General features: G+C 34.7%; 1 protein-coding gene across 1 annotated transcript in view; it reads left to right on the forward strand.

Moving 5' to 3' along the window:
* The window catches only part of nrm (neuromusculin), a 450,715-nt gene that overhangs the window by 399,943 nt on the left and 38,272 nt on the right, over positions 1–12,500 (forward strand). The window contains 4 exon segments of the mRNA XM_067113685.1: positions 1–52; positions 2,145–2,302; positions 5,797–6,051; positions 6,957–7,064. The exon segment at positions 1–52 is cut by the window's left edge and continues 141 nt beyond it. Coding sequence (XP_066969786.1) covers positions 1–52; positions 2,145–2,302; positions 5,797–6,051; positions 6,957–7,064 — 573 coding nt within the window.

Below are 12,500 nucleotides of genomic sequence, written 5' to 3' on the forward strand. Positions count from 1 at the left end.
ACACCCACTACGTCATTACCACCAGCGTTATGGAACCTGATCCTTCCTCAGGGTAAGGATGTCTTGACTCTTCTCTCTCTCTGTCTATATGTATATATGTATATATATATATATATATATATATATATATATATATATATATATATATATATATATATATATATATATATATATATATATATATATATATATATATATATATATATATATATATATATATATATATATATATATATATATATATATATATATATATATATACCTGGTTTAAAAAAGAAAGAGTTATTTCATTGTGGCTGTAATCAAAAGGAGAGGGGGAAATTGACAATCTATGAAAATACTGTTGAAGATTTTAAACACTTATAACTTTCCTCTCCTCTCTCCTCCTCTCCTTTCTCTGTGTGTGTGTGTGTGTATATATATATATATATATATATATATATATATATATATATATATATATATATATATATATATATATATATATACTTACTGTATATATATAACGTTTCAAACAGTTATTTGTGTGTGTGGTTTTATCAAAGGGTGAAAGGGAAATTGGATAATCCAGGAAAATACTGTTGAAGTTTTTAACCTTGAGAGAATCTCTCTCTCTCTCTCTCTCTCTCTCTCTCTCTCTCTCTCTCTCTCTCTCTCAGTTTTTACACTGAGATCTTTAGCGCCATGCTTTTGGCTATGACTGAACGCATTGTAGATTCAATGGTTTATTTGCAATTTAAAAACACAGGTCTTTGTGCGTGAATGCAATGAAGTAAATTTGATGCACTCATAATAATGGTTGTTATTGGAAAAACTGAATACATTTTTAATTGCTATTCTAGTAATTAATTAGTGGAAGGCCTGGCATTTTGAAATTTCTAATATTTGCTCGTTTAAAACATTTACACGCTCTGATCATTTCTGCTTCTCGTAGATAAGTTTTTTCCTTTATACGTCTTCGTAATCAACTATCTATCATAACTTTTTATGTTCTAAGAAGGAAACACTTTTTAGGGTTGCCGCCTCGAGACACCTTCGTAATCACATCTACTCAGAGAAGGAAGCATGTTCTGTAAACGAATTTTTATTCTTCACTGTATTTTTCTCATTTTTGAGGACTCGGCAGTCGTTACTTAACGCTGGAACCTGATGAAAATAAGATTAGGTTTGTCGAAACCTGTGAAAAATTCATTTGTTGTCTCTTTCAATGAACAATCGTGTAATCAGATTCATTCAGATTAATCTCTGGAGCTTATGTGCCTTTTTTTTAGATTGATTAGAAGTTGTGCCAATTAGCACTCCGGCTACAGATGTTCGTCTGTTCTTCATTTTTTTTTTTTTTTTTTTTTTGCTGTCTATACGATTGATTTTTATCCCTTGGAAATGAGCAAGTCTTTTGTTTTGTTACCTTTTGTATCCAGCCTGCAAACGAACCTTAAGTAACATGAAATTTTTAATTGAATTACTGCTCTGCAATTAAGCAGTCAATCTAAATGAAAAATAACACATTGGCTTTTTTCGTGCTTTTAAAACTGAAAGACTGAAAGGCTCAGACGAAGAAGCAATAGGTAGTCAAAATTCTCTCTCTCTTTCTCTCTCGCTCTCTCTCTCCCTCTCTCTCTCTCTTTCTCTCTCTCTCTCCTTGTTATATAGGTGTGTGTGCATATATATATATATATATATATATATATATATATATATATATATATATATACACATATTATATATATGTTTGTGTATGTGTGTGTGTGCACGCTTGTATGTATATATTTATATCTGGTAAAAAGAATGTTTGATTACTTATTAATTATGATTTGCGTGTGTGTAGTATGAGTAGGTGTGTTTAATACCTTGTCCTCATGTATGGTGCATTGCATATACGTTAATGATGAAATATACATATATACATACATACACAATGCATTTTTATTGCTTTATATAAAAATGGAATATGACTTTGAGAGCTTTTATGCATTTGTGTAAAGACATCTTTTTCTGAGGCATTTTCCCACCAACGACACATCTGACCTTCCCGCCATAACCACCCACACGTAATTCCGCATGCCTCGTGATATTTCAAAAAATGCCAAGACGATCGATGTACCGTAATTTACAGCACTTCGTTTTGATTTATTCATGGACAGGGACTTGGAGAGTGTCAAATCCGTCGTCACCTGGCAGATGGACCGCTGGCCCGACGGAATGCTGGATCGTGACCAGGACAATTCGAATTTCACCTGCACCTCCACCGCCAACACTGCCGGTCCGGGAGTTACCTCCCACACTTACTTCCGCGTGGAATGTGAGTATGACGCTCAGGAGAGCACTCTCTCTCTCTCTCTCTCTCTCTCTCTCTCTCTCTCTCTCTCTCTCTCTCTCTTAGAGGATAGGTTATGGATTATGCTGGACGATGGGTTCATTCATAGGAATTCCTTTAAAGAAAATATGGGCAGCGACTTGCTATATTTAATGAGCGTATAGCGAATTGGCGAAAGAGTTGCCACCATGACAACAATATGTGGATGTATGTGTGTGTATATATATACACACATACATTATATATATATGTATGTATATACATATATATTATATATATGTCTATATATATATATATATATATATATATATATATTTGTGTCTGAGTGTGTATGGACACAAAAATTCTCTCAGACAATCCTCAGGGTTAAAGAGAAAAAATTGAATAACTCTCGAAGATTAAAGGTAAGCATCTCTGTCATTTTTCTCTCTCATCTATTCGATTATACATATATGTGTGTACGTACACAAATGCATACACACATTTATTCACGTATCTGCATATACTGTATATATATATATATATATTATATATATGTGTGTGTGTGTTTAGTGTGATATATATATATATATATATATATATATATATATATATATATATATATATATATATATATATATATATATATATATATATATACATATATACATATATATATATATATATATATATATATATATATATATATATATATATATATATATATATATATATATATTTACTAAAAGGACGGATACTTGATAATGTGGACTGTTTGTCCAAGAAAGCTTGTAACTTTTTCTGAATAAATACTCCATTAGATACCATCCAGTTTGAATGAAGTCCTTTTTAGTAATTCTACTAATGCACAAAAATAGTTGTGTATGTGATAAAGTTAATATATATATATATATATATATATATATATATATATATATATATATATATATATATATATATATATAGACTAGAACGAATTATTCGCCATATTCAAAGAGTATTTGTAAGACCACGCTTGTTATGTTCAGAGGCGATATGTTAATAATTTCTATATACATTTAAAATAATTAGGAATCAGCTTAGTACCAGATTATTTTGAAAACTGGTTTCAGCGTATAAGGATGTCCTACAGTAGAAAAGTGACCGTATGAATTTTGCTAGAGGATAAGATGAAACAAAAATGTAGGAGATTTTGTATTTAGGTCACGTTGTCCATTCACTTGACTTAACCTTTTCATTTGCGCCTTAATCAGTGGGAATCTGTTATCTTTTATGCATTGTGTAGCCTTTACGCTGAATAGGTTCTTCGTTTACCGATTCATTATAGTTCGTTCTCTATATGGAAAGTAGCTTAAACAAATTTAGAAACGAAACAGCTACGATGAAAGAGTATAAGGCTTGGCCATACTAATCTTAATACCAGCGTCATTATTATTTTCAAAGGTGCTGAAGCATTCATTTGGCTGAAAAAGATCCCCCAAAACAATAACCTATATGTGACGAGTAAATTAGAGCGAAGTGGAATAAGAAAAAATACTTGCAAAAATTATAAGAAAACCGTAAAGCAACAAGCAAATGTTGACGTAAAAAAAATCGTTTGAAAAATAGGACACAAGAATTAAGGTAAAGGTCAGAAGCACATAATTTTTCTTTTACTGCGGCAGCGTCACAGAAGACGACAGTAATGCTAATGACAAACTTCTTTTTGATTGGCATTTCAATCTCAATCTTATGTCAAACGTCAAAACTCATCGTTCTTTAGCTCTGGTGACATTTTATGAACGCTCCCTCCCGCCGAAAGAGCAAAGCATTCACAGTAATGAGATCATGAATTTTGTGCTAATTTGAAATACATTTCAATCAAGAACTGTTGTAACCAGATTTGGAGATTAACTTTCAATCAGAAAAGTTTTCAGGATTACTGCTTTGACAGACCTCTTAGAAAGGTTTAATCATGAATATGAAGGTTTTCCCTTTTTCTGATTTTATCACTGTCAAGGAAATTTATGAGCTTTTAGTTCTGTATCTCCATTTTTCTCTGATTTGTTTATGCACTGTATGCTCATTTGTTTGTTAGCAGGAAAATTTTATCTCTTGTAACTAGCAGCTAAAAGATAGATTTTTTCGAGATATAGGAATGGAAATTTTAGGGTGAAAATATCTTTTGAGGAGTGAATTACTTTATATTCAATTTCATAATGAGAGATAATGTTATATTATTCAATTTCATAATGAGAGATAATTTTCTATTATTCAGTTTCATAATGAAAGATAATGTTATATTATTCAATTTCATAATGAGAGATAATCTTTGGTCAAAGATTGGTAATTGAAAATCTAACTGAAGCGAAAACTTTGAGATGTCTACGCCTATAAAAATTGATGTACAAATAACGGATTTAATTATGTAATCTGGCGTTACAACGCCTATGGTCATTGTTTAGGAAGGTGGTGATGGAAGGAAGATGTAAGTCGATCTTGTCATGAAAAGGAAACGAGAAATCGAAAAATGGTTTGAATCATTTATGAGTATTAGAAAATGATTTACAAATCTTTTGAAGAGGTCTGTTGTTCACTGTGAAAAGGGGCCTTTTTGACGCTTTTAAATGAAAATTATGTAGAATAAAGGAAGACGAGTTTACTCTTTATCATTTATTCTTACTTTTACTTTTACGAAGTAAGATATTCACATGACTGTAAGCTTGTCTAAATAGTTTTACTTTTCTTTGACACTCTGTAACCAACTGCCCGAGACAGCGAATCTCCTTTCAACATGAAAAATAAGTATGAAAGGTGATGCGGACCTGATAAATCTTGCATGCTTTTAATTACTATGAACTGAACGCAACCACACAGGATTGTTAAAAGTGTAATTATATTATAAGTCATTTCCAAATGTGGCTACGTTAAACAGAAAATTGCGTAAACAAGGGCACACATGAATAGAGTATTGGAAGTGGCTTTTAATTTAGGCATGACAGGTGCTTCACTCTTCATAAAATGAGCGGTCAGCTAAACGCAGCTACGGAGAACCATATTTACCTAAATATAAACAGAAAAGTTCATGCATCACGTTAGCCTTATCTTTGCATTGATTTAATCAATTTTTTTTTGTTATGCGGTAGAATTTAATCATTTACCTTTACTGTTATCATTTTCATCATGTCGTCAGGAAATAGTCATTACGTAAACGTGACTTGGCAACATATATTGTATACATAAATAACCGTTACGAGAGCAAAAACAAACAAGTTTACTGGTAAAAATTTTTAGTTTACTTGGCTTTCATCAGTTATTTGAATTTACCAAAAGTGTTGGGCATCAAAAAGAAGTGCGAAATTACTCTTAGAAATAAAAATACGGTAAAAAAACAAAAGGAAATTGTGCTCAGAACTTAGTAACATTGACCAGACCTTGGGTAAGGGCTAGTGAGTGGGCAACCACACAACCTAACGGCGTCAGATGTTTTATCATTTTCCCTTTTTATTTTATTCCTTCAGACCCCCCGGAGGAAATCATCGTTTCCGATACCTGGGTGCAAGTCGTAGAAGGAGAAATTCCCCCGAAAGTCGAATGCAGGGCTTCGAGTTATCCTGAGGCGACTTACGTCTGGCAACACGGCGAAGATACTGTGTCTACGGGAGCCGTGCTTAATTTAGACTACCCGATTGAGAGAGCAAGAGCCGGTGACTATGAGTGCATAGCCCAGAACAGGCACGGACAGATGACCTCCACTGCAACCTTTGATGTGCTCTGTAAGTTCTATTTTTTTTCCTTAATTTTCCCTCTCCCACGCCTTGATAGTTTTTTCTCGTTGTGCATAGACATCCTGTTTAGACAATTACAATGTTTACAGCCCTTTTCCCCTCCAATGAAAGGAGGTCGGTGGTTTGGCCAAACGTGGAATTATTGTTGCCATGTTCACGAAAATAAAGGAAATGTGTCGGTATACATTCATGAAATTCTCGTTTATCGACCTACCTTTCCCAAGCTTTTTTCTCAAGCTTTTTTTTTTTTACCCTGACTTGGCTCAGTGCAGCAAGTTTTTTTTTCTTTCCCTCCCTGTACCTGGCACTTGATCTACGTCCCAAGTGTTGTTGATTTACAGTACTCATGGTAAAGTGTCTTTAGTAAGATAAGCACGTCACGGTTTTGAAATCTTGATACTTTACGTTAAACAAAATTATGCAACAGGAAGTGATGAGGTTGGATGGACTCCGAAATGCCATGTGCGCATTTCGTGCACGTATAGACATACTTAATGAATTCAAGTACATAAATGTTCATGTTATTTGCTAAAGGGTTTCGATGCATCTTGATTATCCTGCATTCGACAATATTTTATCTTCCCATTGAATGCAGTATATTATAGTTTTATTTACAGGCACCAATCTTTTTGGTTTTTTTTCTGTTTTTTATTCACTAACAATATAAATGACCTGTAACACTTTATTTTAGTCATTTTACATTGGATATAACTTATATTTGTACTTTTATAAAACCAGACAAGCATGTGTTTTTGCTTATTCCTCTTTGGTATTATTTCACACACGCATTAACACAATTCACCGCCAGATGATGTTAACTGTTGATGATCTCAAAATTCCAACATTATGTCTTCTTAAGACCACTGACTTCTCAAACATGCATCACGTTACAGTTAAGCCGGAATGCAAGATTGACCGTCAAGACGGCGGAAGCGGCGACGACGCCCACATCCTGCTACTCTGCAGAGCTGCTGCCAATCCGGAGGAAGTCATATTCAGGTAAAGTTGGCCACCTGTGATTGTTTCAGAGATTCTTTTGCGAGTCGTAATGCTACTGAACATCTTTATCGCCGTCTTTCGAATCTGTTGATTATTTTCATACGAGTGAGCATGCATTTTAACTTATATGATGTGGATTAAAGTGCCTTGGCAAGTAAACAGATTAATACGATGTGAATTAAAGTGCCCAGACAGGTAAACAGATTATATATGGTTATTAGAAAGACAAATTTTCACTCAGTATTTTTCGTTCGTTCGGAATATCTTTCAGTGCAGTGACTTTTACGCCAGTCATAACTTAGAACACTAACATTAACGGGACCTGTTTTGAACTCTTAATGAAACAATGTTAGTGTCGACTGAAATGGAAATAGCCCTTTAAACTTAGTACCATATTTTACAAGTGTTAATATGTCAAAACTTTAAACAGTTATTTTTCAAATAATTCTTATCGATATTGTTTTTCTTGCAATCTTCCCCCTACTGAACTGTTATAATTGCATATACTCCTCATTGTTTTGGCTCTCTCTCTCTCTCTCTCTCTCTCTCTCTCTCTCTCTCTCTCAAGCTGATTGCACCTCATTAAACTGTTATAAATGCATATACTACTCATTGTGTTGGCTCTCTCTCTCCTCTCTCTCTCTCTCTCTCTCTCTCTGGTGCAATTGATTGTCCTCTCGGCTTGCAACCAAAGGAACCCGTTTCCGATACGCGAACCGTGCGAGGAACGGAAAGGCATGGGCACGTTTCCTTGAAAATCCATTATACGTCTGTTGACCCAAGCAAAAATAACACGCGAGTAATCAGTGCTCCGTCAATATGTTTACCATTAAATCGTAATTAAAAACAGGAGGGTCTCGACGAGGTAATCATAATTCCGCTGGGGTGCAACCCTTCACCCAAAGTCTCTCTCTCTCTCTCTCTCTCTCTCTCTCTCTCTGGCCTCGTAGATTTGTGATAGCGCATCTAGCTCACAATTTGATGACCCATATTCGAATCTCGAACTGGACGAGGATGGACAGATGGACAAGTTTCCTTAAAACGCCAGCGTGCCTCTGTTGACCTAAGCAGAGAATTATGTACCTTCACGGCTGTTTTGGGTTGCAGCTAGGGTGGAGAGAGAGAATAGTGAAAAACTAAACATGATTGTTCATTGTTCCTTCCAAATGTATACCATCAAAACGGGAGACCCTCAACGAGATGACGCGGGTGAAACATTCGTAAGATATTCCTAACGTTCTCTCTCTCTCTCTCTCTCTCTCTCTCTCTCTCTCTAGTAAATCAAAACCGTGACTAACTCTACGGAAAGTGGGGCCATTATTTCAGTTACTTTCGTCGTGAGTCCTTCAAGGATTTCGTCTTTTTTTACCTTTGTACCGAAACCCACATTCCTCTCCGTTAAGCATAAAAGGATAAAGAACGCCCTGCCCCTATATACGCGGTGCTTTGTCTTTATTATTTTCTCTCTCTCTCTCTCTCTCTCTCTCTCTCTCTCTCTCTCTCTCTTCCTACGCCATTTCTTGCTTCTCTCTTGAACTTTACCGCTTCTGCAACAACGCTCTTTCGGCCAGATGATTTTTTTTCTTTTTGTCCCCTTCAGGCCAGAGTTATGACCGTCTTATATCTTGGTAGACCGTGTAAGAAAGTTCTCTCCCTTTTATGATTCATTGTTTTAATGTCCTCTAGTTTTTTGCACTTGGGATGGAGAGATTTTCATTACAGTAAGGGTTTTGGTAACCTACTTTTCCGCGTTTATCCTTCACAGAAGTCGTTAAAGAATTCTGAATTTGTAGCATGCTTCGGTTATCCTGTCCTGTTCGATGCATTTTTGCTAAAGAAATATTTTATTGAATTATTATAAGAAGTCGTGATAATTTGTCTATAAAGACACTTTCATGTACAGTACTACCTTTGTTTAAATTGTCAGTATAATTGCTCATTAACTTTGGAACTTGAAGCAGATTCCATAAATACAGTGTGCAAAATATCCTATCAAGGTGAAAGTTATTATTATTATTATTATTATTATTATTATTATTATTATTATTATTAGTGTTGTTTTTGATAATGATGATATTTTCGCTTCTGTTCTTCAATTGGCAAAGAAAACTCATTGTTTTTTCTGAAGTTACATATATACGAGTGTGTATATATATATATATATATATATATATATATATATATATATATATATATATATATGTGTGTGTGTGTGTGTGTGTGTGTGTGTGTGTGTGTGTGTATGTATATCTAAGACATCAGCGCAGACTGTTTCAGAATTAGTTATGGACACGGAGCTCTTGTTGATCAAGTTCTCTACTAATCCGTAATCATATCTGTAAATTGCCTTTTGAATCATCAGCCACTGTCCTGTCTCATGTCACCTTCTAATACCCTTTTTGATTTGAACTAATTTTAATCATTATTCTGCTTCATTCCCTATGTTTAATTATCGCATAAGCTGACTTTAATCATTATCCTTCCTCAATTGACTTATTTTGATCATTCCTTCTCACTTGACCTAATTCAGTCAATACTCCTCATTTTACATATTTTCAATAATCTTAACATTGACGTACATCCAATTGTTAAATCGTCCCATTGGCCTACTTTAAATCGTTACTCCGTCTCGTTTGACCTAGTTTTAGCCATTATCCCTTCCCTTTAGGCCTACTTTTAATCATTATCGCCTCGTTTGATCCACTTATCACTATCCCGTCCCATTTGACCCACTTCTAATCATAATATCACATAATTTGGTCCATTCTCAGTCGACTTGCTTTTAAGGATTTTACTATTACAGCTGACTTGCTTCTAATCATTGTGCCACCTCATCTGACCTACATAAGGTTACCTTAGAGTCACCATTTTCCCCTCCTAATTTGACCTAATTTTTGTCAGCTCGCACACATCCCATCGCATTTGACCCCCACTCCACTGCCCATTCATCATTCGACCTACGTTTCATCACTGTCCTTTCATTATTTGACCTCCGATCCACAGCCCATTCATCATTTAACCTACGTTTGACCAATACCCATTCATCATTTGACCTTTTTCACAACTACCTAGTCATCACTTGCCCCTCTTTCACCACTACCAATTCATCACTTGACTTAGTTGCATCACTACTCATTCATAATTTGACCTTCTTTCACCACTTCTTTCACTTCTTCCTAATCATCATTTAGACCTTCTTTCACCACTTCTTTCACTTCTACCTATTCATCATTTAGACCTTCTTTCACCTATTCTTTCAATTCTACCTATTCATCATTTAGACCTTCTTTCACCACTTCTTTCACTTCTACCTATTCATCATTTAGACCTTCTTTCACCACTTCTTTCACTTCTACCTATTCATCATTGAGACCTTCTTTCACCTATTCTTTCAATTCTACCTATTCATCATTTAGACCTTCTTTCACCACTTCTTTCACTTCTACCTATTCATCATTGAGACCTTCTTTCACCTATTCTTTCAATTCTACCTATTCATCATTTAGACCTTCTTTCACCACTTCTTTCACTTCTACCTATTCATCATTGAGACCTTCTTTCACCTATTCTTTCAATTCTACCTATTCATCATTTAGACCTTCTTTCACCACTTCTTTCACTTCTACCTATTCATCATTGAGACCTTCTTTCACCACTTCTTTCACTTCTACCTATTCATCATTTAGACCTTCTTTCACCTATTCTTTCAATTCTACCTATTCATCATTTAGACCTTCTTTCACCACTTCTTTCACTTCTACCTATTCATCATTTAGACCTTCTTTCACCACTTCTTTCACTTCTTCCTAATCATCATTTAGACCTTCTTTCACCACTTCTTTCACTTCTACCTATTCATCATTTAGACCTTCTTTCACCTATTCTTTCAATTCTACCTATTCATCATTTAGACCTTCTTTCACCACTTCTTCACTTCTACCTATTCATCATTTAGACCTTCTTTCACCACTTCTTTCACTTCTACCTATTCATCATTGAGACCTTCTTTCACCTATTCTTTCAAATTCCTACCTATTCATCATTTAGACTTCTTTCACCACTTCTTCACTTCTACCTATTCATCATTGAGACCTTCTTTCACCTATTCTTTCAATTCTACCTATTCATCATTTAGACCTTCTTTCACCACTTCTTTCACTTCTACCTATTCATCATTGAGACCTTCTTTCACCTATTCTTTCAATTCTACCTATTCATCATTTAGACCTTCTTTCACCACTTCTTTCACTTCTACCTATTCATCATTGAGACCTTCTTTCACCACTTCTTTCACTTCTACCTATTCATCATTTAGACCTTCTTTCACTCATTCTTCAATTCTACCTATTCATCATTTAGACTCTTCTTTCACCACTTCCCTTTCACTTCTACCTATTCATCATTGAGACCTTCTTTCACCACTTTTCACTTTCCTAATCATCATTTAGACCTCTTTCACCACTTCTTTCAATTTCTACCTATTCATCATTTAGACCTTCTTTCACCTATTCTTTCAATTCTACCTATTCATCATTTAGACCTTCTTTCACCACCACTTCTTTTCATCATTTAGACTTCTACCACTCTTCACTTTCATTCATTTGAGACCTTCACCTTTCTTCAATTCCCCATTCATCATTTAGACCTCTTTCACAACTTCTACCTATCTACCATTGAGACCTTCTTCAATCTATTCCTTCAATCTACCTATTCATCATTTGTAGACCTTCTTTCACTCACTTCTTTCACTTCTACCTATTCATCATTGAGACCTTCTTTCACCTATTCTTTCAATTCTACCTATTCATCATTTAGACCTTCTTTTTCACCACTTCTTTCACTTCCTACCTATTCATCATTGAGACCTTCTCTTTCACCACTCTTTCACTTCTACCTATTCATCTGTTTAGACCTTCTTTCACCTATTCTTCAATCTCTACCTATTCATCATTTAGACCTTCTTTCACCACTTCTTTCACTTCTACCTATTCATCATTGAGACCCAACTTTCACCACTTTTTCACTTCTTCCTAATCATCATTTAGACCTTCTTTCACCACTTCTTTCCACTTCTACCTATTCATCATTTAGACCTTCTTTCACCTATTCTTTCAATTCTACCTATTCATCATTTAGACCTCTTTCACCACTTCTTTCACTTCTACCTATTCATCATTTAGACCTTCTTTCACCACTTCTTTCACTTCCTATTCATCATTGAGACCTTCTTTCACCTATTCTTTCAATTCTACCTATTCATCATTTAGACCTTCTTTCACCACTTCTTTCACTTCTACCTATTCATCATTGAGACCTTCTTTCACCCTATTCTTTCAATTCTACCCATTCATCATTTTAGACCTTCTTTCACCACTTCTTCACTTCTACCTATTCATCATTGAGACCTTCACCTATTCTTTCAATTCTACCTATTCATC

The sequence above is a fragment of the Macrobrachium rosenbergii genome, chromosome 12, assembly GCF_040412425.1.
Source record: "Macrobrachium rosenbergii isolate ZJJX-2024 chromosome 12, ASM4041242v1, whole genome shotgun sequence".
Taxonomy (NCBI): domain Eukaryota; kingdom Metazoa; phylum Arthropoda; class Malacostraca; order Decapoda; family Palaemonidae; genus Macrobrachium; species Macrobrachium rosenbergii.